At 50.6% G+C, this 27,160-nt stretch overlaps 1 protein-coding gene across 6 annotated transcripts in view; it reads right to left on the reverse strand.

Annotated features, from left to right (window-relative positions):
• Positions 1–27,160, reverse strand: part of MAEA (macrophage erythroblast attacher, E3 ubiquitin ligase) — a 35,254-nt gene continuing 8,094 nt past the window's right edge. For 3 of the 6 annotated variants that reach the window (XM_025998760.2, XM_072737727.1, XM_072737726.1), the window contains exons 2-11: positions 26,638–26,752; positions 15,147–15,329; positions 12,805–13,008; positions 9,242–9,364; positions 8,479–8,592; positions 5,541–5,617; positions 4,584–4,692; positions 1,810–1,943; positions 1,097–1,292; positions 1–733 (exon numbers count right to left, since the gene is read on the reverse strand). In XM_025998760.2, the coding sequence (XP_025854545.1) occupies positions 638–733; positions 1,097–1,292; positions 1,810–1,943; positions 4,584–4,692; positions 5,541–5,617; positions 8,479–8,592; positions 9,242–9,364; positions 12,805–13,008; positions 15,147–15,254 (1,161 nt within the window). In that variant the 5' untranslated portion in view covers positions 15,255–15,329; positions 26,638–26,752 and the 3' untranslated portion in view covers positions 1–637. The remainder of the gene's footprint in view (positions 734–1,096; positions 1,293–1,809; positions 1,944–4,583; positions 4,693–5,540; positions 5,618–8,478; positions 8,593–9,241; positions 9,365–12,804; positions 13,009–15,146; positions 15,330–26,637; positions 26,753–27,160) is intronic. The other 3 variants (XM_025998744.2, XM_072737728.1, XM_025998754.2) reach the window with 3 other exon arrangements.

A 27,160-nucleotide genomic window follows, 5' to 3' on the forward strand; every position in this document is an offset into this window, starting at 1 on the left:
TTTTATTAACAGGTTTTACATTTACAGTTTATTAGCTAATCAACATCAACATGCAAAAATAAGCGCTAAATACAAACCTCTACGGTATGGTTTTGTGTAAACTACAATGGTTCATTGGATTTGAAAAGTCATCGGTGGTTACTTGGACTGAACTACTAGTTTCTGTAACGAACAGCATTCGCTCTACAGTTACGGAGCCGTCGGCAAGGCCTCTGCAGAACTCGGTCCAGTGGATTTCCACGTGAATACATTCTCAAGCAGGAAATAAGGCGGCACGAATGACGTGACATTGAACCTAGCACACCCTAAGCCCGCCTGGCGGCGGCACAGGTACAACCCCATGGGCCCAGCTGAGGACGGCCACCAGGGCGGGCGGAGGCGGGGTCGGGGGTGCGGGAAATCACCGACTCCTGTTTCCCAAGCGGCCGAAGCTCCCTCGGCGGCGGGAAGGTCTCTCTGAAAGGGGAAGGCGTCCAGTAGCTCACGCGCTTCGGAGTCCTAGCAGCGGCATGGCTGTCCCCTAGCACGGGCGTACGGACCCGACCCTCCCTTCCTTGGAGTACCCATCGTCGCTCACTGATCTTTGGTCGCAAGAAACAGAAACGCAGGCAGGCAGGGGCACGCGGGGCGGCCCAGCCTACATGATGTACACCTTCTCGGCTTGGGAGAAGTGGAACACTTCTTTGGTCCTCGGGCAAACGACTTTGTCATCTTGGCGGATGGACAGCAGAGACTGAACACAATGTGGGGGGAGGGGGCATGAGGGCACGCAGCCACCCACCCACCGCTGTGGGGGGTGGGGGGCTCGGCTTCCCTCGTGCACACCACATCCTGGTCCCCACCGCCCCCACTCTCCAGGGGCAGCACAGGTCTGAGCCCTCCGTACCCGGGGCCAAGACCTGCCCCTCAGGCCCAAACCTGGAGCCCATACCCCATGCCCAGCAACCGTGCCCCGCACCCCACACCCCGCAGATACCTGGTGCACACTGTTAGGACTGCCAGGCATCCCCTCATGCCTCCCCCCACATTCCCAGACCACACCTCTTGCCCCTGTCCCACCCTGGCCTTCCCCCATGTGGCCCCTGTGGCTCCTCACGTTGTAGCCGTAGACGTAGCCGTTGGGCAGCATCATGGGCGGGTTGTTCTCATTCATCACGTCACCCGAGATCTTGCAGACCAGGCGGGAGTTGGCACAGTGGGCCATGGGCAGGGGCTGTGCCAGCTTGTTCAGGGAGCGGCTGCAGACAGGGCAGTCGGGGCTCTTGGAGCTGCCGTCCTCCTTGTAGCACTGTCTGCATTCAGGTCAAGGAAGAGTCGTGCGGTGGTAGGAAGCACCCCTGCTGCCCTGTGCCCCTCAGGGCGGGTCCCATCATGCAGATGGCCACTAAAGCAGACAGCCCAGGATACCCAGGGGCCCAGGTGTCACACTCAGGGGGGACCCTTGGGAGCTGTGGTCAGAACCCCTCAGCTCTGATGGCAGGGGAGCTGCTGTGGTGCCACCACATGCATCTGGAAATAAGAGGAGACACTCGGCTGGAGGCAGCTGGGGCACAGACCAACAGAAGTTGGAGCAAATTCTCAGGAATCACCCTGGGAAACTGTTCCCAATGGCGCCCAGTCCCAGCTGCCAGAAAGGAAGCCAACACTGGCCTTGTGGTCATCATGCAATGTGCCCAGCAGTGTGTGGGGAGTGAAGCCTCAGTGTGCAGGGTGCAAAGGTCTCTACAGCCCTGTGAACCACCCCGCTACCCCAGATGGGGCCTCAGGTCAGAAAGGGCACATGGGAGCCCCTGGCCGCCAGAAGGATACGGTGTCTTTATCGCCGAGAGGCCAGCCTGCAGTGTGAGGGTGAACACAGAGTTGTTCCCCAGCTGGTGCAGCCGGTAGTTGTCATATCGGAACTGTTGGATGAGCATCCGCCACCGGGCCGGGTCCAGCAGGTCCTGGAAGAGACAGGGCAGAAGCATGTTGGGGACACTCAGGGGGACGGTTCAGGGAAGCACACTGCCGTCCCCACCAAAAGCAAACAACAAACTGTTTCCATGCAGGTGAAAGGCAACAGAAACCACAGCCCCCCGAACTGACAGGTGCCCACCGGAGAACAATGCGAGGTGCCCACAGCCTGGACTCCCAAGTCTGCTTAACGGACCGCTGATGTGTCCTGCACAGACACAGACGCTAAAGGGTGGGGGTCCGGTGGCCTCCTGGCAAGAGGGGGACTCAGTGGGCAGAAGGATGGCTCAGCACGGGTCAAAGCACCGAGGCTTCGGGGGAACAGTCTCACTCCAGAAGTAACTTGCTGGGCCAGAACTGCCTGGAGGCTGGAGAACCTTGGGACAGGACTTGAGCCTGGTCATTGTGTGTCCCAAAGCTTCCCAGATGCAAAGTCAACACAGGCTGGAGGGGAGGAGGTGCGGGGTCAGGGGAGCACCACAGGGGTTAGGGCAGACATCATGCTTAACTCCAACATTACAAAAACAGGTCTTTAGTGTTATTTTTGTCAAAGCAAAGCCACAAAGGACTTTGTGCACATTCCAGGGCTCCACACACCACACCCCCCCCCCCCACGACCCTTGGCCTTGGGACTCCGGTGCGGCCACCTCTCCCTGACCAGAGCACTTCGTCCTGCTTGTCATGTGACCCAGGCAGACACACCTGTGACTTCCTGCCACAAGGGGCTGAGGGCAAGGGCTCTGTCCCCTCAACATGGCATGGCATGGCACTGCATCAGCACATTCCTGCAGCATCCCGGGCTCCCTTCCTGGGCCCTCCCCTCTGTGTGCACCCTGGCTGTCCGTGTCCATAGTGAAGAGGCTGTGTGGCTGTGGGCGGTACCTATGCCAACAGCCTTGATGGCTGCCGTGGCTTCTCTTCCACGCTGCCACAGTGCCTCCCAGGGAGTCAGCTGTCCGGTCCTTAGGTAGTGGAGAGCAGCATGCCATCATGAGGCATATCTGGTGAGGACTGGCCCATGCTCTGCAGATGCACCCTGAGTGGGCATCTCACTCTCTAGGGCAGGCCCTTTCTGCACTTCTCACAAACCTTCTCCAGAGCACAGAGGAAAAACTGTAGATGCTGTCAGTTAAACCAAGTTCAGGTTCATTCCTGCAGAATCTCCATGACCCGAGGATTTATTACAGGACATCCCTGACACCAAAGAACTATGTGAGTCCCATTGGGGTGGAGAAGCTTCCAGATGCCTCACAGAAGGCCTGTGGCCCAGTGTTCCAGCCATCGGGAGCTCAGCTGGGCCGCCTGGCAGGTGCTGATGCCCACAAAACCACAGGGGGCAGGTGGGTCTTGGGCAGAGCCCACTATCAAGGCTCAGGGAACAAGCCCGGTTCAGCCCACAGAGAAGGCGGTTTCCTTCACTCCTCCTCCAGGACAGCCACATCATGGGTGAGCATCTCCCACTATGGATGGGGTCAGGTGTGGACCTACAGGCACATGGGGTCGCAAGGGTGGGGTCTTCAGGAACTAGTTTCCTTGTAAAAACAGAGGAGGAAGAGGGCTTCTTCCAACCCTGCCAAGGCCCTGATCTCGGGCTTCCTGACTCCAAACAGTGAGAAAGCAGCCTCTGAGTCTGGGATTGTCATAGCACCCCAGACACATGAAAACAGAAAACCAAGGGTGGACCTGTAGGTATGGCCACAGCCGGGAGAGCGTGGGGGTGTGGCTAAACAGAGCCCATGCAGCGGGAGGAGCCCCAGCCTGCAGAGCAGGGTGGCATCGTGCAGGAGTCATGGGGAAGGCAGCATTAATGCACGAGCACACCAGAAACAGGACTGACACTGTCCCTAAGCCAAGTACTAAAGGCGTGCCTGGCTTCTCTGGACACATTTACAGTAAAACATGGAAATAGAAAAATGACGTACGGATGGAGTTGCTCATCTAAACAAAGCAGGACTTGACGATTTGGAAACTTCCCGTCTGTGTTGCAAACCACGAGAAAGCCGCCCCAGAAAGAACACCATGGGTGTGGCCGAGTAAGGCTTTCTAAGGACACCAGTGTGGGCATGACCAAGGGCTGATGGCCAAGGACCCCCAAGCTGGAGGAGCCAGAAGGAATGAGGGAAGGCTATCCCAATTCCTAGGTTCTCCAGGAACCTGAGCTCTTCAGCTCAGAACACAGGACATCTTTCAAGACAAGGGAAGGACCCCAAAGGCAGATGAGAGATTGTGAGGGCTGCCCTAGGTTTCCAAAGGTTTCCAGCCGTCACCTGGTTTCAAGAAGCCAGACGCCCTGCCCAGCAAAGCCGAGTGGGCTGGTCAGTGATGCTGCATGATGATGCCCCGCCCAGACCCCTGCATGGACCCACAAGGCCAAGGGGAGCAGGGGAGAACAAGCCCTGGAAGAGATGGCAGAGGTCAGGAAGGACACTGGCAGTGGGAGAGAAAGGTGAGGGCAACAGGTGAGGCACTCAAGGCTGCAGCCTCTCGTGCGTTGTTCTGATCCAAACTTCTTACTGGCAAAGTGGAAATGCCAGGGCCAAAGCCCAGTACAGTGTGTGTCACGCCCCAAGCAGGAGCACAACCACAGACCAGGTCTTCCCCAGCCCCGAGGGCCCACAGGCACAGGTTACCTTGTACGGGGAGATGTGCGTGTCTGGTGGGAAGGCCAGCATGCCCATGACCTGGCGGACCTCGTCCAGCTGGCTCCCCTCAGCCTGACTGAAGTGCTTTCTTGCATGTCTAGAAAACATTTTGGGTCGTTTGAGTTTGTTTTTTTACCTTTAAGAATCTGTGCTCAGCATATGCCAAAGCCTCAGTGCCAAATGAGCCCCACCTCTGTGACCTGGGCCAGGGTCTGTCAGGACCTCAGCTCAGCAGGACCCCCTTCCTCAAAGGAACAGAGACGGGGACTTGGCTCAAGGCACCCAGCACAGAATCCCATTCAGAAAACACCCAGAGGCATTGACCCAACCGAAAAGGGCACCTGTCCAAGCCTTTACAAGTGACCCTGTACATGAACCCACACCCCATGGCACGAATTATCAAAACGCCCCCCCTTCCCCGCACAGCCCCAGAGAACCCAGAGACAGTCCAGCTCTCCCAGCTGTGCAATGACTCCCCATTCAATTTCCAGAGACAGAGCCAACCCCCTCCCCCGAAGGAGCAGTCTTCACAGGGCTGGGCCTTCCCGTGCTGCCTGCACTCAGGGAACCCCACGCTCCCATGCCTGCAGACCAGCCTCCTCCCTAAAGGCTCCCTCTGCCCACACTCTAAACACCACATCATGTGTACTTGGAGCTGCCCCCACCCCTGGGCAGGTAGATATAGCAGTAGAACCATGGTCCTGAGCCCACATGCTCCATCAGCCTCGTGCCAACAAAAAGGCTGAAAGGCTGAGTGTACTGGATAGAATGGAGCCTGGGTGCCAGGCGTCAGCACCCTGCTCCTCACAGGCAGGGCCCAGCCAATTCAGGGCAGACCTGCTGGACACTCCATGTTTCATCCCCCAGAGCCTATGAGGCCTGTCCCATCAAAGTCAAGGAGGCAGTCTGCTCCCTGGTAAGAACCGTGAGCCGCTCTCTACGTACCTCACGGCGTCTAGTCTCTTGTTCTGCCGGATGAGTTCAATGAACTCCTGAATCCTTAGGCTGAACTCCAGGCAGCTCTGGGGGTAAAGACAAGACAAGGCTTGGGGAGAGTCACCAGAGCCATGCCCACAGGCTGACCCCACCAGACCAGCTGGACACTGCACACCCCGCCAAGGAAGCTTAGAGCCACCAGGGAGATGGGTCTGATAATAAAACTGTCATCTCAGCCCACAGTCAACTTTCCTGGCTGTGATGCACGCGGGCTCAGCCTTCCAAGCACAGCAGAAGCAGTGCTGCACCCAGGGGCCGATGGCCCTGAATGAAACCCATGGGCTAGGCTTGGGAATGGCGGGACAGGCAGGCACGGGCATGGGTGGGCAGCCAGGCTTCACCCGAGGGTAAGCAGCAGCCACGCATCACCATGAGGATGCTGCAGGCTGTCAGCAGTTCAGGGGGGCGTGGGACACGACTTCCCAGGTGAAGCAAGTGACCCCATGAAGACAAGTCTCCTTCCCTTCATGAGGGCAAAGCAGCTCTCTGGATTGTTTCACTGTCATGAAGTCGTAAAAGCATGTGGGCACGCACTCAGACCCTTCCTTTAACTGTATTTGGCAACTTCAGCCAGAAGGACCTTGCCTCCGTTGGCCTCAGAATTCCGTGAGGCATCCCACCTCCACCTGCTCTGGGAGATGGGAGGCTAGCCCCGACCTGGGGCCTGACACCCAGTGGGAGGAGAGGCGGGAAGGTGGTTCCTCACAGAGGAGTGTGAGCAGGAGCAATGGGAGTGGAGCAGGTGAGGGAACCCAGGTCCCTAAGGGGACTGGGTGAGGACTCTTGGGGTGAGGGTGAGGTGGGGACCATCCGTAGTGGGACACCTGGGGAGAATATTCGGGGCAGAGGAAGAGCCTGACAGTTCAAAGACCCTGGCAAGAGTGGGTAGGACAGGAGGCACACAGAGCTGGAGAGTTGGTCAGAGCAGAAAGTGGAAGCCCCAGGGTCTGAGGAGGGGTATGACAAGTCTGGGATAGCAGCTGCTAGGAGGAGGCACTGCTATGCCAGGTGGCCCCGTGTCTGATAAGCATCCGTCCAACAACTTCACACGGGGTTCTGAGGAGATGCCAACAGAGTGCCACCAGTGGGGTCATTTGTATGGATGCTAACTCTGCTATCCTAGCAACGTCTAATCTGAGTTCAAATTCTTGTGGCTGGGGATGGGAAGGCAGGCAAAGTGAACTCTTGTAACTTAAGACGAAAAATTGGATCTTACAAAGATGGTAATTTAAATTACAATGTCTCCAACATGGTTTCAGAAAACACTCAGTGTTTCTAATCAGAAATAGAATATGTAGAATTAATAGAACAAGAGAAAAATCTCTGCGTTTTCCACTCATTTGCCATGCTGCCTTCCACAGTATCTGAGTCACAAGATGACGTGGACAGATATTCTCTACACGGCAAGTCCATCGGTCAGACCCCAAACATCTAACTCTTACACTCGTGTGCCAATAGTGGAATTTCCTACCCGAGCCTCCGTGCGTGCACACTGGCATTCCCATGAAGCACTGCAGCCAGACTGTGGGACCGTGCCCTCTACCAAGCCCCTGCCCTGTTCCATGGACACGAGGGTGGCGCGCTGGCTGACGTGACCTACCTTGGAGCCTACCAGGCTGTCAGAGGTGAAGGTGCAGAGAGCCCCCCAGCTGGTGCCCAAAACGTCCACACCACAGGTCCTCAGAGCAAGGCATGTTTTCCTGGCCTGGCCCCTCCTCCCCTGCCCTTTGCACCAAAGCAGCAGTCTGTCCTGACACCCAAGTGGATGGAGGAGATGCCACGTGCTGAGTGGCAGGCATGCCACAGACCAGCAGACAGAAAGGAGGCCCCAGCCCCAGTGATGAGTTCCCTTTCAAGGCCAGACCAAGAGGCCACGAGGCAGAGACCAGTGGGGAGATGCCCTGCCTCCCCAGGGCAGCTGATGATTGCCGCTTCTGCACTCAGGGGACACCAGGAGGGAGCCGCCAGGTGGACATTCTAGATGGACAAGGTCATAGTAAACGACATGCTACAGCTTTACACAACTGACGTGTTTAAACATGTTCTAATATCTTAACAGCTCTGTTCTAGCAGGTCACCTTCCAAACAGTTCACTAACAAGCAAGTACGTATGTACTAAACTTAGGTACTTAGACTCAAACGTAAAATACCATGACTCCAGGTGATCATGCCAAGCACTGAGGGCTGAATACATTCTTCATGTGCTACCTGCGAAAGGCCTGGCGCTTGCACATTTGTGACCCATCCGGCTTTCCTGACACACAGCACATACACTGTTGCTTCAGCTGTCCATAAGCTCTGGAGATGGGACTTGACGCAACAGATATTCACTCAGCACACCTGTGGTCTTAGGAGTATTTTCTAACCACAGGACACATGGGTCTCAAAGTTTCTTTTCTTGCCTAGAATCTCATGACTGCTGTGAAGGGTCCATTGTCATCAAGCTCCTGTCTCCCCCCCCCCGCCCCCGCCTGCATGTGTGAGCTCCCATGTGTACACACATATATGCACGCTGTATGGATGGGCACTCTGGTGCCCTACCCTGCTCAGCTGATATTTTGTAACAAGCACGTTTTTGTGTCATTAGCTTGTCTTCCCAAACACTCTGAGATAGCTATGCTCTCTCCAGTTAAATGGCCAGATAACAGGAATCTGATATCCATGGATTCGGCCGCCCGCCCACCCCACTCCCACAGCAGCTGCGAGGCCCCGCCTGGACCCGGCCTGTGTGGCTGTGCCCTCGCCAAGCAGCAGTGTTGTCTGGAGGTACCAGGGCTTGCAGAAACTACCTGTCGGGATGGAAAGCCTACTTTCCTTGTGACGGGGTTCCCACTGTGCGGCACAGCTGTGGGGGCTGCAGCAGGAGAGCAGGGTGAGTGTTACATACCAATTCTGGCTTTCCTTTTATGGTTTCCATACCAAGATCCTCACTCTCTTTAGGGGAGCCACTGGCCACTCTACTTTTCCGTCCCGTCTTCACGTCGTGCTCGCTTTGGCGGCCCTGAGTGGCAGAGAGCGTCACCCTTGGCTGGTGACTATGTGCACATGACAAGCTCAACCGGGGAGAGGTTAAAGGTGCTCGGTTTAGAAAACAGAAAACAAACAGTTTTTCTAACGGAGGCAGGGGAAGGTTAATTGAAGTTAAACATTTCTGCAAGCCCCATGGTGACAACACCTATCAGTAAGCATGTTTAGATTCTATAATTTATGATTAAGTGTCAATCCGTGAAGCTGCTTGTGGGTCTCAAGAACAGCTGTATTGGAGAGTATCCCAGCCTAGAACTCTGCCCGATGGACAAGGCTTCTGGAGGGGGCCTTCCTCTATCAGTGACCAAGGGACTGGGGGCGGAACAGACCCAGCAGCAGCTAACAAGCTGAGCACACGCAGGCAGTCGGCACCTCGCTCCTTCAGAACCTCATGCTCAGAACACATGGCCAAACCATAATGCAGAAGGGGGTGCACTTTTCAGGGATTTTACCTAAAACCCAAACACTGCAACCAAAACAAAAATCCTGAACCCACACCGAACCCAACAACCCCACCCTCTGACCCCGAAGCACAGAACTCCAAACTCACAGGTACAGGCGCGTGGGTTCCGGGCAGGTGCCGGCCCCGCCCCTGCCCCGCCCCGCCCTGCGAGCCTGCACACCTTCATCTTGCGCAGACGGGACTTGTTGTCGTGGCACCAGGCCAGGCAGGTGGCAGTCTCGCGCCTCTCCAGGGACTCCTCCACTTCTTTGGCCGTCAGGAACATCTCGATGTTCACTAAGTCCTTAGGGGAAGGAAGCAGTGTGCTCTCAGAGCACTGGACGCCCAGACCCTCCCGGGCTCCCCCCTCCCTGCATCCCTGGATGCCCCCCTCCAGCACACCCCACCTGGGCAGTTCCTCCAGCTGCTCCTCCAGGTTGAGGGGCCCTGGGACAAGGGGCAGGCCCACAGCGGGCGGATGTCTGCACACTGGCCAGGGCCTGCACTGCACTAGGTAGGATACAGTATCCCCAGCACAGGTGGAAGACTATCCCAAACCAAAGCCCCAACCCAGACCCTTAGGGGCCCCAAGCAGAGGCCTGAATCCATTTCACCCTTCACGATAAACCTGGGAACCCCAGCAACCCGTACCCTCACTGTTTTGTTCCCTCCAAAAATGTACGTGAATGAGATTTGTGAGAAGGAGCAGCAAGGGTGGATGGGTAGGGCTGTCTCTGCCTCCCTGTTTACTCTCTCCCTTTCTCTGCTGCCTATGGAGTCATATTTGCTGAGCTCTGGAGGATCCAAGCAGAGCAGAGACCCAGGGTCACAACATCCACAGGGTGCCCAGGGCCTTAAATCCCCAACAAAGGGTCAGAGCACAACCTCCTTGCCACGGAGGTGGGGAAGAGAGGGCCATGCTTGCACACCACCAGAGGAGAGGGAGCAATTTGAAGAAAACAAATTTCAAAGGATAAATTTCTCTCCCATCTGGAATGACTAGAGCAAACATGGTTACTAAGCTCAGTTTCTCAGAGAAAGGAGGGAGAATATCCAACACAAAAAATTCCCTTGAATTCTCTTCAGGTATGTTCCAGTGACTCTCAGGCCTCACGCCGAGCACCTCAGCACGGGGAAGCACAGCACATGGCAGCTTTCTTGCGACAATGCCTCCACCAAAGGTCTGCCTGGGGCCAACTGAGTTAGGGGCCGGCTCACTACAGGGCTTGCGTGTCTACGCAGCCACAGCCATGTCCTGCTTCTCCCAGAAGCAGTGTCTGGAGAAGGAACACAGTCCTTCTGGTGAGTACAGCATAAGACATGAGGTTTCAAGTATAAAAGTAACCATGGTGAAAGCCAGAAACTTTTCTGTTTACACAGCAAGAAGTACATAATGGCTAACAATGCCACAGTTAAAACTAGACATTCATAGCAAAGTGAACAAGAAAAAAATACTAATCAGAGTGCCATTATGTGGCAACCAAGGGCCAGCAGAGTTACTGCTCGGTGTCTTGCCATGGATAAGTAATAGCTGGTCAAGGGCAGGAGAGCCTCTGAACAGAAGGCAAGGGCTGTGAGGTGTCCGGTCGGCACACTGTACCACAGCTCAACAATGGGCAGTCTGGGGTGGGTCACACAAGGGCTCCCAGACAGATCCCCAACCTCACATGGCCGGAGACCCCACGAGGCTCTGCTGGCCCCACATCCTGACTGCCAGCCTATCGGGGCAGCCAGGTCAGACAGGGGCAGGACTGACCCTGCATTCCCTGGCCCTTCCCACCCCCATACTTTACCCTCCTGACATGGGACCTGACAGGGAGTGCTGGGCACCGCAGCCAGCACCCTGGCCCTACATCATCTCAGAGGTCAGCTGTTCTTGTGAACCATCTCTCTGGCATTTTCTCTTTTCTAGAACCTTCCCACAGGGAAACACTAGGTCTCCTATATGAGGGTCATCTTTCTCTCCTTATTTCCCATCTCTAGTTTTCAGTTTTGCTCTTCTGCCTGTGCCTCAGGGTCCACCTGCGGGTCCTTGGTCTGTAAGGCCTCAGGGTCTGGCCTCTGACATCTTTCTCCTGCTGATGTTTCTCGGATATTCATAGACCTTGGGGTGTTAAACCAGATGACCAGAGGTGGGACAACATGGCTCACATACACCACAGCTGGAAATGATGCCAGACTACCAGGTGTCCGTCCCACGTGAGATTCCAGCACTGTGATTTCTAATGCAGAAGGGCCAGAAATGCCAGCAGGGATATGCTTGTCCACCAAGACCAAGGCTCCGAGTAGTGGGGCACACAACCCCCATCTGGGCCGACCCCATGCACTCTCTCTTCATGGCATCTTTTGACAAACAGAAGTTTTTTTATTTTTTTTTATTATTTTTTTTCAAACAGAAGTTTTAAATGTTAATGAACCTGATATATCAGCCTCTTCATTGGTGACAGCACCCCATCCTGTCAGAAGCCCTCACCCCACCCCCAAGGGCGTGAGGTTCCTCTTCTGCTTGCTTCTAGAAGCAACCTTAATTTCTATACATACTTGTGAAGCTGGAGGTTCCACATGGAAATCTCACATTGCCCCTTTACAGGATATCTGAGGTGTGACCACCCCATTACCTTGAATCACACAGGACAGCCTCCTGAGTTACCCATGCCCCCCATACTCTGTTCTTCACAGAGCAACCAGAGTGAGCCTATTGAACTCAACCCCTCCCCTCCCTACCCCGCACCCATCTCAGTCAAGGGGAAGCCCCACTCTATGAGTTCTGCAGGTGCTCAGACCCCCATCCTGGTCTGTCCTGGGAGCTTCCTCTCATCTCTGCAAACCCACCCCAACCAACTTTCTGAAAATCACTAGCCCTCCTGCTTCTCTACCCTATGCACACCTGTAAACAATCCTGTTTGACCTCATGCCTCTCTCCCCTTCAAAGCACACATTCCTCCAAGCTAGGAACATTTGGCCACAGCCTCAGAGTAGCGGGGAAAAAAGGGATGGGGTACTGTGAGCACCCAAATGACTACTGCAGATGAACAGGCTGTGCCAAGCATACACAAGGTCAAGAGAGCTGGTCAATCAGGTACAAGCTGGTCGTGCTAGATAGGGAAGGAAGACAGGGTGAGGGATCTCTGGGTACAGGGTGGAGACGGGTTGGGGAGGCAGACACTACCCAACAGCAGAGAGGCAGCTCCCAGCTAAACCAGCCTGAAGGCTAGAGAAAGGTGCACATGTGTCTGTGAAGCCCTGGTACAGGGAATGAGAGCACTGGGTGACCTCTACCCCATGCCAGGATGCCTTTGCCACTGCCAAGCAGCCTTCTTTCTGAAGCTCCAAGCTGCCTGGCTTGCACGTGCACTGAAGGCCAGAGCATTGTCCATTCCTACACCTGTATCATAGGTACCACTAAAGACAGACAGATGGAAAACACACCCCACCCTGGAAAAAAGATCTCACACCAGTAAAAACAATCACAGGAACACACCTGGTATATAAATATAGAATGGGAAAAGTTCCCTTCTGCATTCTTCCTCATAATAACATGTTGCCAAATGAGAAGCACCCCGAGTTGTCGCCTTAGTTCAACCACTGGATCTGGATCACCTTTGCAAGAAGGGTTTAGGCCTTTCTACCCGATCCCAAGAGCTGCTCTCCAAAGTGCTAGCTTGCACAGCTAGCAGCGAACTGGCACATTCCAGGATGGCCCAGCCCTGGGGAGGTGACAAGAGGCCCCGAGTGCATGCCCACCTCGATGCCGCTCTGGCGGGCTAGCTTCACGGCTGTGTTGTAGTAGCCACAGCGCAGCAGGTGCTCCACCATCATGCGGTCCATGCGCTTCCTCTTCCACATGCTGGCTGCTGCGGGCTGGTCGCTGCTATGCTCTTTGAGGTGCTCAATCCTGCGCTTACACAGCTTGGCACTCTCATCCTCCGCCTGGATGGACTCCACCGCCTGAGACACATAGCAGAGACTGCTCAGGATGAGACAGTGACCAGGCTGCCCCGACCTGGAACACTCACCAACAGGAGGCAAGGAAAAATCAGGGGAAAAGGAGGGGATGTCCCCGCACTTGGTGACAGAAGCAAATGGGAGAGCTGTCCTCCCACCCCACCCCCACCCCAGCACCACCCAGGTTTGGCTACACCTGTTGTTACCTCACACCTACCGCTCTGTGCACTTCCACCTTCTCTTCAGGGATGGTACTTCTTTATGTAGTCTGGGGCTATGCTACCATATACGTATGATTTTAAATTTGTTATGGTTTCCTAGTTAAACGATCTGTTATTATTTTGCGACTTCCATCTTTTAAATTACTTTCTCCCTCAAAGTCAAGTTTGTCCAAAATGAACATGGCTCTGTAGAAACGTTGTGTCAGCATTGTCCCAGATAGCAGCTGGCTCTCCATTACTTGACGTGTGGCCAGCACCACAAGGAGCCGGATTCGTAATTTCCTTCACTGCGGTGTGGGTGTCATGCCTGGCTGGAGGGGCCAATGCACAGCACACACCCAGCACTCTGGCCGGCCCGCATCATCCTCAAGCAAATGCCACTCCCCTCTACCTCCTACTTGCTGCCAGGGTACCTGCTGCTCTTTTGGAACTGGTTTTCTTACTCCAGCGTTTTCAAGATTTTTCTCTCTTTTCAGTTTAGTGATGTGAAATCCTAGGTAGATTTATTTATCCTATTTAGGACTCTGAACTGGTAACTTCCATCAGTTCTGAAAATCTGGGCACTCTTGCTCCTGTGCCATCCCCCCCTTGACTTAGGTCACAGTATTTGCTCTGGTCTCTGAGGCTTCCCACTCTCTTAGGTATCTCTGTCTTTTTAGCACTCTCTGCTGTATTCTAGATAATCTCTTCACACCTACCTTCCAGCTCACAAATTCTCTCTTTAGCTCTGATTATTAAATGCTAAAAAGTTTGTTATAAGGCAACATTTGAGTTTTTCATTTTTCAGTTATTTATACTTTGAGTTTTATTTGGTTTATTTTATTTTATTTATTTATTTATTTTTAAATTTTTATTTATTTATGATAGTCACAGAGAGAGAGAGAGGCAGAGACACAGGCGGAGGGAGAAGCAGGCGGAGGGAGAAGCAGGCTCTATGCACCGGGAGCCTGACGTGGGATTCGATCCCGGGTCTCCAGGATTGCGCCCTGGGCCAAAGGCAAGCGCCAAACCGCTGCGCCACCCAGGGATCCCTATTTGGTTTATTTTAAACTCTCAATCCTACTTCATGCTTTCTGTTCCCTGTAAATATTCTCAGCTATTTAATCTTTAGATGCAGTAGAGGGTGGTATCTGAACTCTGTGTGGTGTGTGTTGTTTCTGCTACACCTCAGCTGTGGCATCCTTTTAACCTGGTGACCCTACATCACCAACGTGATGCTCTGATGGTGTCCTCCACCTGAGAAGTACGTTTTGTGTGCCTGGTGCCTGGAGGCACCACCAGTCAGGGCCACGGACACTATGCTGAAGAGGAGGGGTCTTGGCTTGCCCTTACCTGACAGGCAGTTCTACTGGGCCCCAATGCCCACCCTAGCCTCTCCACCTTGGCTGGCCCCAGTCATGGGGCCCAGTGCAGCCCCACGGGCAGCCAGGTGGGGGCAGGGGCGGGAGGGGGGGCTTCTTTCCTCCTGGCTCCTGCCCTTGGGTTCTGATGATAAGCTTTGTGTTTCACAAGCCCTTTGATACATTCAGTAAGATGTTTTAAAATACCTTGTGGCATTCTTTGGGTTGTTCAGAGGCACAGTACTGCACTCTACCTACCTCTCCCAGAAATGAAAAACTCTCCATGAAGTTCTGAGGTGAAATTCTAAAAATAACAACTCATTTGCCTCCCATCTGTGTGTGGAACCCCCTGAAGCCAGGCCTGCAGGAACAGGAAGCCAGCCTGCCAGCCTTGCAGAGGCTGCAGAGCACAGCCAGCCAGGAGGGGTCGCCTCTCCCACACACTCAGGGTTGCCCCCAGCTCCTGCAGAAGACACCCTCTCTTCGGGATGGCCTGGGCACACAGTAAGGCTGTGCCTGTGAAGCCATGTGACAGCCTGTGTGGAGGCAGGCAGGCAAACGGTCCAGAAGCAATACTGGCCTTCCTCTTGAGGACGCTGAGCTTCTCCACCACGCCGTCCAGAAGGCTGACTACGGAGTCCACGGCTGGGCAGCTGCTCAAGGTCTTCTCCAGCTCGGCTACCACCATGGTGACGTGGCTTGTCTCTCGGTCAATGTTCTTCTGAGCAGCCCGAAAGCGTTTATTCAGGGTCTCGTAGGGCACCTGGAGAAGAAAGGTCACTGGTGTGCAGGATGACCAGACCCCTTCACAGCATCTGGTCAAGCAGAAGTCCTTGGCTCCCAGCACTCAAAAGCCTGACTAAGGCCCATAGAAGGCCTGTGTGATGGAGGGTCCTTCGTGTTCCCGAAGAGGACGCTAACAGAAAGGTGCAAACTGTCCCCAAATCCAGAGCTGATACAGCTCCATTCTTTCCAAAGGGCACACTGACAGAATAATCCCAAAGTTCATCCAGAATAACAGTTAAGGAAATGACCAAAATCAGAGTAGTCCCAGGGGCGCTGAGGACGCACAAATGAGTCAGGGCATCAGCACCGGCAGGAAGCTACAAGGGCGTACTTAACTCCTCTCAAACCATGCTCCTTTGCCCCCAGGCACAAAAACCACCTTTCCCTACAGAACACGTCACAGATAAAAGACCCATGAAGGGATGACATGTCGCTGTGGCCCTTCTGTCCTTCCAGAGACAATGGTTGCTGACACTCCTCCCAGCCCTGCTCCTCAAATGCTGTTCACACAGCATGGCCACCCTGGTGACCAGCAGGTCACTGTGGAAGTCTTGCTCTGCTACAAACCACACTAGGCCAACACTTCCCCTAGAGTGGTACCCAGCGATGGGGAAGGACCCACTCCCAAGGGGCACTGCCAGCGACAAGTGCCGGGCACCACGTGCAGCAAGGAGGAGCATGGGATTCCCAGGAGCAGAGACACCAAGGCGACAGCACAAACCAGAAGAGCCCGGCCCTGGCCAAGGAGGGGCCACTGCAGCAGGTCTCATCTCCAAGACCTGGCCAGGCCAGTACTGAACTTGCACCAGCTGCCACTCCCTCTTCAAGCTCCCAGGGGTACAGGTGGCAGCGGGTAAACATTCCTGTCCACACCTTGGGTCTTACCAGCTCATGAGGCAGAATGCCATAAGACAAGCCATGAACTGCCAGGTGGGCAGGGCTCATCCCCAGCAGCTGAGTCTAACAGCCTTTCATGGTAGCCATGGTCTAGCATAAGCAAGACAGGAGAGTCTCTGAGACAAGAGGAAGCAAAAGGGCTGTCCTTAACATGGAGTGGCACCCACAACACCAATACAATGTCACCTGCATCTGAGGTCTATCACCTAACCAGGCCTGTCCTGGCTTCACAGGCCCTCAAGAGTCTTCCACTCTTGGTGCGAGGATCAGAATGAAACTTCGAGGAGATGACCAGACACAGACACCCACCCCATCCTCCCTGTCCAAAGGAACAGGCACCCTGCCCAGTTTTGGGAAAGAGCCTCAGTTTTGGTAAACATATCTCATAACACAGCACAGCATGCAGACCTAGGTGTGTGCATTTAGGAGACTCCTCCTGGACAAAAGGGGAGAAGCTACCAGTAGAGGCCGGGCATTGGTGGGATGCTGATGTGTGCATCCTCCCTTTCAGAATCTTGGGTTATTTTCAGAGCTCCCACCTAATTCAGGGGCCCTGCGAACTGTCTGCAAGGATGGGCGTGTGTTTCCAATCTGACCTGGCTGACACTTTCATACAACACAATAAAAAGAATTACTAAGAAGTGAGCTGAAACAAATTCCATGATGCATGATAACAAAAGCTTCGAAGTCTTATTCTCAGATTCAGATGTTAAAATTACATTCAATAAACACCATAACAGGGGATCCCTGGGTGGCTCAGCGGTTTCGCGCCTGCCTTTGGCCCAGGGTGCGATCCTGGAGTCCCGGGATCGAGTCCCGCATCGGGCTCCCGGCATGGAGCCTGCTTCTCCCTCTGCCTGTGTCTCTGCCTCTCTCTCTATGTCTATCATAAATAAATAAAAATAAATCTTAAAAAAAAATAAATAAACACCATAACATAGTTAAATGCCACATAGAGCATTCAGCAGGAGACAGTACGGTACATCTCTGGCTCTCCACAGCTGAAAAGCCAGGTGAGAAGCACATGAGCACCACGACACATGCTGGACACAGCCATGTTCCTAAGGACCAGCAGGTCTTTGGTGTGGTCAACAGCACGAGACTCACCAGAGTGGCAGGTCTCAGCGTCCTGCCTTCCGCAGATGACACCTAGCCTGAGGCCCATCCCATAGAGCCAAAGGGGATGTAAAAGGAGACTCCAAAGCAAGCAATACAGGCTTAGGATCTCCATTTTTAACTTTTACCCAAAAAGGAAGCAGGAAATGCTCTAGCCTTCACCTTCAGTCCATGGTTGATATTGTAAGGTTACAAAATCAATTATTTTATCTTTTTTTAAAAAAAAGATTTTATTTATTTATTCATGAGACACACAGAGAGAGGCAGAGATCTAGGCAGAGGGAGAAGCAGGCTCCATGCAGGAAGCCCAACGTGGGACTGAAGGCAAACGCTCAACCGCTGAGCCATCCAGGCTTCCCAATTACTTTATCTTTTGATGAAAGAAGTGAACTCAGGATTTCCTCCCCTTCTGAGATGCACTGCTAGGGGCCATGAGCCCCACCAAGCTCTTCCACCATGTGGCCCGCATCTTCCCCCACACTTGAGTCAGTCCCCCAGCCTACACTGCTGAGTCTGACCTCCAAATGGCTGTCAGGCGCTTTCTGTGGCCACTCCTGCCACAGAGGACTCACTACCTGCCCTCAGTGCTCCAGCTCCACACCTGGTCACAGGCTCCACAGGACTGAGCTTTCAGAACCTCACCTACTGCCTGCACCTGCACCTGTCCATGCCCCCCACTGGTCTGGTCCACAGCACCTCCCCTCCCTGCCAGCACCTCCCAGAATCTATGTCCTGGGAGCACTGAGCAGCCTCCTCTGCCATCTTCGGACCATCACGGGGCACCAAGCAGCTGGCCCTGGAAAGCTCTTCAGCCTCTGACTACAGTGCACCACCCTGGGGTCTCGGCCTCCCTGCCTTTCCCCAACTGACCCTGCTGCTCAGTCACCAACAGCTCCTTCACAGCTTCCTTCCAAATGAAGGAAAGGAATTTCAGAAATACTGAAGACTCTGAACCATGGTTAGTACCCACAACCCTTTTCTAGAAGGAAAATCACGGAGTCCTCAGTGAGACACACATAACAAGACCAATGAGAGGAAATAACAAGACACAACAAAGAGCGGTGGGAAAAGAAACCAGTAAAAATATAGTCACACTATAGGAAAAAACCAATCCACAGCCTGAGAAACGTGGATAAGGTGATTCTACGTCTAAAAGATTTTGAAAGAATTCCAAAATAAGAGGCAAATATTAGAATTATACTCTTATATGCACAGACAACAAAACTAAAAGTAGACCAATGGGATTACATCAAACTTAGACTTGAGCGAAGCAAATGAAGCAACTAACAGAAATGGCTGCCCAGGAAGGGGAGAGCACCATGGCAGAGTGGCAGGTGGAAGGCTCCACCTCCAAAGCAAAGACACAGATGGACTGACCCCAACTCACAGTGGGCAGACGACCTGAGCAGCCACTTTTCCCAAGAAGATACATGGTGGCTGACCCGCATGGGGGGCAGGGGCGAGGAGGGCAGTGCTGAGCAGCACCAAGCATCAGGGAAATGCAGGTCAGTACCACCAGCAGACCCCACCTCACCCCCACATGGGATAGCTGCTCTCCAAAGAGCAGACACCAGTGAGCCTTGGTGAGGATATGGGAAAACTGAACCCCTGCCACTGTGGGTGGTGGGTACAGCTGCCGTGGAAAATAGCATGGCCAGTCCTCAAAAACAAAGCATAGGATGACCACATGGCCCAGCGATTCCATGCCTGGTTACGTTCCCAGAACTGACAGCAGGGTCCCAATGGTCATGACAGCATTGTGCACAGCAGCTGAGACGTGGAAACACCCATGTGTTCATGGACAGATGGATGGACAGATGGGAGGATGGATGGAGGGACAGAGGGACAAGTGAATGAATGGTCAGATTCATGGACAGACTTTAGATGGACAGATGGATGGATAGATGGATGAAAGGATGGACAGATGTATGGATGAGTGGATGGACGGATGGATGGACAGACGGATGGACAGATTACCAAAATGTGGTGTATACACCCAGTGGAACATTATTCAGCCTTACAGAGAAGGAAATCCTACCATATGCTGCAACATGGATGAACCTGTAGGACGCTATGCTAAGTGAATAGCCAGTCACAAAAAGACTAACCTGTATGATTCTCTCATATGGGATACTGAGAGAAGCCAAACTATCAGAAACAGAACACAGAAGAGCAGTAGCCAGGGTTTGGGGAAGAGGGGAGTGGTTTAATGGTGCAAGACTGAATGTGTCCCTCCCCTCCATAATTTATATATGGGATGGTATATGGAGATAGGACCTTGGGAAGTGAGTGGGTTACCAGGGTGCAGCCCTCATGACTGGGGTCAGCACCCTTTAAAAAGGACTGTTTACTATTTTCACCATGTGTGACACAGGAGAAGATGGCCTTCAGCAGCCCAGAAAAGGCTCCACCAGAAGCAGACCAGACTGGCACTGTGATCATGGACTCCCAGCCTCCAGGACTTGGAGAATAACTTTCTGTTGTTTATAAGCACTCAGTTTACTGCACTTTGAATTAAGACAAATGGGTACACACTTTCAGTGGTGCGAGGTGAGAAGTCCTAGACACCTTATATGCATATAGCTAACACTGCTGCACACTTAAAAATGATTAAGATGGCTAGTTTCACATTATGTTTTACAATAAAAAAAATATTCCTATGACGCTGATAATACATAGCAATGGTATCTGACTTCAACACTTACCACGAAGCTGTAGTGAACGAGACAGTGTGGTCCCGGTGCAGTATATTGCACCAGGATCAGTGGAGTGTGGAGAACCAGAAATGGACCCCCATGCGGGGTGTTACATCCAAAGAACTGAGCAATCCAGGGCAGAGAGGACCAACTCTACAACAATGGCACAGAACTGGATGGCCATGGCGGGGGGGGGGGGGGGGGGGGGGGGGGGGGCCTCAACCAGACCTCATGTGGTCTGCAAACATACTTAAATGACTATGGACCCAAAAATGTAAAAGCTAACGCTTGAGAACTTCGAGATGGGAACACAGGAGAAAATCTTCACAACCTTAAGATAGGCAAAGATTTCTCAAAGGGATACAGAATGCACTAACTATAAAAGAAAAATTAATCAAATCTTAATCAAAACTAGAACTTCTACTCTTTGAAAGATAATTTAAGAATAAAGACAATTTAAGGCAAACCACAGACTAGGAGAAAACATTCACTGTGTGTAAATCTGACAAAGGATTTTTATCTAGAACATATTTAGAACCCTTACAACTAGAGACCATGACAACAATCCCTTTTTTAAAATAGGCAACAGGGGATGGTCCTGGGATTGAGCCCGGTCTATCAGGTTCTCTGCTCAGCAGGGAATCTGCTTCTCCCTCCCCCGACCCCTCCCCCTGCTTGTGTGTGCACACACTCTGTCAAATAAATAATAAAATCTTTTAAAAAATAAAATGGTGCTTGTGTTCACTCTCTCTCTCAAATACATAAATAAATCTTTTTTTAACCCTCCCCAATAATAAAATAAAATGGACAAAAAGTTTTAACAAAGTCACAAAAAGAAGATATACAGAGAACTAGTAATAAAGACACTTAACATCATTAGTCAGAAATATGCAAATTAAAGCCACAGCGGACATGTGAAGGTTAATTTTATGTGTGGTCAACCTGCCTGGGCCACAAAGTGCCCAGACCCTGGGTAAGACACTGCTCTGGGCCCGTCTGGAGAACAACACTGTGAATGGTGGGCTGAGTCAAGCAGGCTCTCTGACCACGGCTGCTCCAGCAGCCCTCCTGGGGATCCAGCTTGCCCACTGCAGACCTTCTCAGGCTCTGTAATACCATAAACCAATTCTTTATGGCCAGGCTTCAACCCCTCTCCTACTCCATTTCTCTCTTCCTTACTGGTTCGTTCTGCTTCTCAGAAGGGCCTGAAGATGGGATGCTACTGTGTGCTAGGAAGACTTCACACCACCCGCCAACCAGGCTGAGGACACTTGGATGTTACTGCTGGCAGGGGTGTGGGGGATCCTTAGGAACAGGGTCTGGCTGTTTCTTATGACAGAAAGCATACACATCACTCAGCAATTCCAATCCCAAGAGAAACGACTATGTAATACCCACAAACAGACTCATACACAAATGCGCAGTCGTCTTACTCTTAAACCCGAGACTGAAACCATCTCAAACATACATCCACGGGGGTGGTAAAGTGGTGGCCACTGCTGGGAGGAAGGGCATACTGGAGCTCAGACACAGGCCGGGGAGGAGTGAGACATGTACAGCCCTGCAGTCCCTGGAGGTGACACTCTCACACCAGCAGACCAACAGGAGAAGCGGTTCTCCACCAGGGACACTACTCCCCAGGAAGCCTGGGGGACAACGTCTGACCTGTCACAACTGGGGTATGGCTGCGAGCTTGCCAAACCACCAAAGGAAATTAAATGGGACAAAGGAAACCTTATCAGTCTACCAAAGAGGAGACCAGAGACAGACAACAAGGTAAGAGGGGGAGGGTGAGACCACAGTACTGGTACTCACTGTAACTCTGGGCAGCTAGGGGAAGACAACCAGAGCAAGGCATCTTCTGTTTAAAACATCTACCAGAGTAAGCAGACAGACAAGAGATATACACGAGGACAAAGCCACAGAGCAACACTGTCTGGCAGAAGTGTGAGTTGCATATACACATACTTTTAGGTTTTCTAGTAGCCACGTTAAGAAAATGGGATGAAATTGATTTTAGTGTATTTTATTTAAATCCAATACACTCAGGGATCCCTGGGTGGCTCAGCGGTTTCGCGCCTGCCTTTGGCCCAGGGCGCGATCCTGGAGTTCCGGGATCGAGTCCCGCGTCGGGCTCCCGGCATGGAGCCTGCTTCTCCCTCTGCCTGTGTCTCTGCCTCTCTCTCTATCATAAATAAATAAAAATAAATATTAAAAAAAAATCCAATACACTCCTAAGTATTTCATTTATTAGATACTTATATTATTTTTTCTCTTTGTGCTAAATCTTTAAAAACTAGTGTGCACTTTATTTTAAACTTAGAACACATATTTGGACCAGTAGTATTTTTTTTTAAAGTATTTATTCATGAGAGACACAGAGAAAGAGACACAGGCAGGGGGAGAAGCAGGCTCCCTGTGGGGAGCCTGATGTGAGACTCGATCCCAGGACCCCAGGTTCACGACCTGAGCCAAAGGCAGAGGCTCAGCTGCTGAGCCACCCAGATACCCCTGGATGAGCAACATTTCAAACACTCAACAGCCACATGGGGCTTAGTACTACTGGTGCTGGATAGTGTAGCTGCAGAAAACCTATGCTGGGCTCTGGGGGGCAACTTGGGCCCCATACACAGCTGGCAGGGAGTGTGTGAAGGATGGAGGGGAATTTGACAGCAGTCATCAAAACTGTGCCTAACCTCTGACCTGGCTATTTGAATTATGTGGATTTATCCTAAAAGCTAACTCCACATGTATGCAGAGTTGCAGGTCATGGATACCTGCCCAAGGCCGGCTAGCACCGTGCATGAGCACTTTTCTTCTTCTTATGTAGGCTCCCCGATGAGCATGGACTTAAACTCACAACCCTGAGATCATGAGTCAGACCCTTAATCAATTGAGCCACCCAGGCGTCCCTGCATGAGTGCTCTTTGTCTGTTAAGTTGAATTGTACAAAACTGCTGTTAGGCCATCATTATTTTACCAGGTTTTAATTGAGATATAACTCAGATACCATAATATTCATCCTCTTAAAGTGTACAAGTTAGTTTTCAATATACTCACAAGGTTGTACAACTACCACCAGAGAATATTTCCAGAATGTTTCATCAACTCAAAGAGAAATCCTGTACCTATGGAAGTCCTCCCCACAGCCAGGCAACCAACCACTAATAATCTACTTCCTACCTATACGAATCTGCCCATTGTAGACATTTCATACAAATGGGGTCATACATTCTATGGTGTTTCGTCTGGCATTCTAAACTTAACAGTGTTTTCATGGTTCAGCCACAATATAATGTGTATTTCATTCCTTTTTTTTTTTTAAAGATTTTCTATTTGTTTGACAGAAAGCATGAACACTCAGGAGTGGCAGGTGGAGGGAGAGGGAGAAGCAGGCTCCCTGGAGCAGGGAGCCTGATGCAGGATTAGATCCCAGTTGTGGTTTTCGATTTGAATTTCATTAATAACTAATAATGTTGAGTATTTTCTCATATGCTAATTAGCCATTTATATATCTTCTCTGGAAAAGTCTATTCAAATCATTTGCTCATTTTTAAATAGGGTTGTCTTCACATTGATGAAGTAGATTAGTAGATTCTGGATATTACTAGATTCTTATCAGATTAGATTCTGGATATTACTAGATTCTTATCAGATGTGACATGCAAATATATCTCTCCATTCTGTCCTTGGAAGCACAAGCTTTTCACTACTGAAATCCAACCTACAATTTTGTTTCCTGCTTTAGGTGTTATACCTAAGAATCTTAGCTCTTACATTTAACTGATTCATTTTGACTTAATGCTTGTATACGGTGTGAAGGAAGGACTTAACTTCATTCTTTTGCATGTGGATATCCAGTTGTCTTGCAACTATGTGTTGAAAAGCCTCTCCCTTCCCTATGTAACTGCCCTGGTACCCTTATTATTTATTATTTTTCATGCTATTATAAATAAAATTTTTTCTTCATTCCTTCTCGATTGTTCATATCTAGGGTATAAAACTACAACTTATTTTTATTTATTATTTTTTAAAATTTTACTTAAGTTCAATCTGCCAACATATAACACCCAGCGCTCATCTCATCATGTGCCCTTCTTAATGCCCGTCACCCAGTTACCCCATTCCCCCACCCACCTCCCCTCCTGCAACCCTTTGTTTCCCAGAGTTAGGAGTCTCTCGTGATTTGTCTTCTAAAACTTATTTTTATTTATTTTTTAAGATTTTATTTATTTATTCATGAGAGACACAGAGAGAGAAAGGAAGAGACACAGGCAGAGGAAGAAGCAGGCTCCATGCAGGGAGCCTGACGTGGGACTTGATCCCGGGACTCCAGGATCATGCCCTGGGCCGAAGGCAGCACTAAACTGCTGAGCCACCCAGGCTGCCCTAAAATTTATTTTTATATACTTATCTTGTATCCTGCAACATGGCTGAACTAGTTTATTAGTTCTAGTTCTAATAAGTTCTGTTTGTGCGTGTGTATATTCTTTAGGACTTTTCATACATAAGATCACATCTGAAAATAGAGTTTTATTTCTTCTTTTCCAATCTGAATGTCTGTTACTTCTTTTTCTTGCCTAACTGCCCTGATTACAATCTCCAAGAAAATGCTGAATTAGAAGTGGCCAGAATGGACATCCTTGCCTCTTTCTTTCAGGGGAAAAGTTAGTCTTTTACCACTAAGCATGATGTTAACTGTGGTTTTTGCATAGGTGTTCTTTATCAGGTTGAGGAAGTTCTCTCCTTTTCCTAGTTGTTGAATGTTTCTATCATGAAAAAGTGTTGGATTCTGTCAAGTGTTGTTGTTGTTTTTTTTCCTGCGTCTATTAAGATGATCATGTAGCTTTTGTCCTTTATTGTGGTATAAATATAAACATTGCTTAAAAATGTGGTATATGTATAAACATTGCTTTTTGCATGTTGAACTGACCTTGCATTCCTGGGGTAAATCCCATTTAGTCATGGTACATAATCCTTTTCATATGTTGTCAGGTACAGTTTGCTAGCACATTACTGAGGATTTTAACACCTATATTCATTCATATGGAATACTGGTCTGCAATTTTCTTGGATAACCGTCTGGTTTTGTTATAAGGGTAATACCTCACAGAATGAGTTGGGCAATGTTCCTCTCTCTTCTATTTTTTGGAAGAGTCTGTTAAGGATCAGTGCTAATTCTTCTTTAAACATTTACTAAAATTCACCAGTGAAGCAGCTCGATCCTGGGCTTTTCTTTATGGAAAGCTTTTTTTTTTTTTTTTCCTAATCTCTTTACATGTATAAGCCTATTCAGCCATTGTCTTTTAACCCACAAAATAACAATTTTACATGGTTTAATCCAATAAATTTTCCCTTTGTGCTCCTTGTCCAACACTCAGCAAGGAAGAGAGGTCTTGGATCTTTCTCATCAATGTGAAGTAGCTCTTTTATTTTTATTCATATTTGGTGGCTTTTTAAAATTGTTATTTGCTTTCATATTCTGGTTCTATTTTATATGGGTACACCAAAGATTTAAACTTGTATTAATCAAATCTACTCAATTTTTCCTCGGTAATTTGTTATACCGTAGCTTTTAAGATCACAAGATTTCTCTGGTAGTTAGCTGATGTTAAATTCTATTTCCTTCAGTACATCTTTCCCTTCAGTGACTCATAAAAAGTAATCCTTCCTGTTTTCATAATTGAAACACAATCTGGCAAACACCATAAGTTAAGATTTGTATAAAACATCTGTACTTTCACCCAGCTCTATAGCAATCCTCCTACACTGTGTCATTTGCTTTAGTATGTGTTTCTTCAAACCTTCTCCAATGTTTGCTGTGGGTTTTCTGACAGTATTTGCTGACAAAGAAATGCATTTTAGTTTGTCATCATAATGTTTTCAGCCATTTTTACCAGCACAGGAAGGAAGTATTTCCCCAACTTCACGGGGCTTTTTATCTTTCACAAAGAGGAAACCTCCAGAAGAGGTTTCTAACTATTTATCATAAGGCTAGTAACATCTTCTAATATGTCAGATTGAGCCCTGAGTGGCAGTAGACATCTATGTCCTGGAGAGTTCTGCCTCATGTTCCTGTGTGTGACATGGGACAGTCTCCCAAATCACAGTGCCTTCCTGTTTCCTGGGCTTATCTCTCAAGCACAGCACATACCCTGAGGGAAGCTCATACAGTTTCAAATAGGCTTCTTGAAAAAATAACATTTCTGGTCAGCTTCTAGGGGGCTGTGAAGAGAAAGACCTTTCACTTGACAATGTGGCTGACAGAGCTTGAGGCGGGAAGAGCACTGCCCTCTTCCCTCGGTGCAGGACTGTCTCAACTGCCATCCACTGGGTACTTGCAAAAATCTTTCCATGCTACTGGTCTGTTTTAGAAAAGGAGGTATGAGTAAAGCAATACGAGCTGCAAATCTGAGTCAGCCGGCACGCATATAACGCAGCATAGTACCAGCGACATAAATGAACATGGTGGGAGCACCAGGGCAATGCCTCCATGTAGTCAAGTGCCCTCATGCCTTGGGATGGGCTCACTGCCCAAATACAACACACCAACCGCAAACAGGCACCAGTACCGACCTGTGTACGTAACACTAGCAAAGCAGGCTTCTTTACTGCTTGGCTATGATGTATGGCTGGAGGCAGGACTTCTGTCTCTTGCGTCAGGCAGGGCCCCACCCTTCTTGCTGCTTCCCTGATTACAAATAAGAAATATGTGATCAATGGGACACCTGGGTGGCTCAGCGGTTGAGCATCTGCCTTTGGCTCAGGGCATGATCCCACAGTCCCACATCGGGCTCCCTGCATAGAGCCTGCTTCTCCCTCTGCCTATGTCTCTGCCTCTCTGTGTCTCTCATGAATAAATAAATAAAATATTAAAAAAAAAAAAAAAGTATGGGGATCCCTGGGTGGTGCAGCGGTTTGGCACCTGCCTTTGGCCCAGGGCGTGATCCTGGAGTCCCAGGATCGAGTCCCACATCGGGCTCCCGGTGCATGGAGCCTGCTTCTCCCTCTGCCTATGTCTCTGCCTCTCTCTCTTTCTCTCTCTGTGACTATCATAAATAAATAAAAATTAAAAATTAAAAAAAAATTTTTAAAAATT

Source organism: Vulpes vulpes, chromosome 14, assembly GCF_048418805.1.
Source record: "Vulpes vulpes isolate BD-2025 chromosome 14, VulVul3, whole genome shotgun sequence".
Taxonomy (NCBI): Eukaryota; Metazoa; Chordata; class Mammalia; order Carnivora; family Canidae; genus Vulpes; species Vulpes vulpes.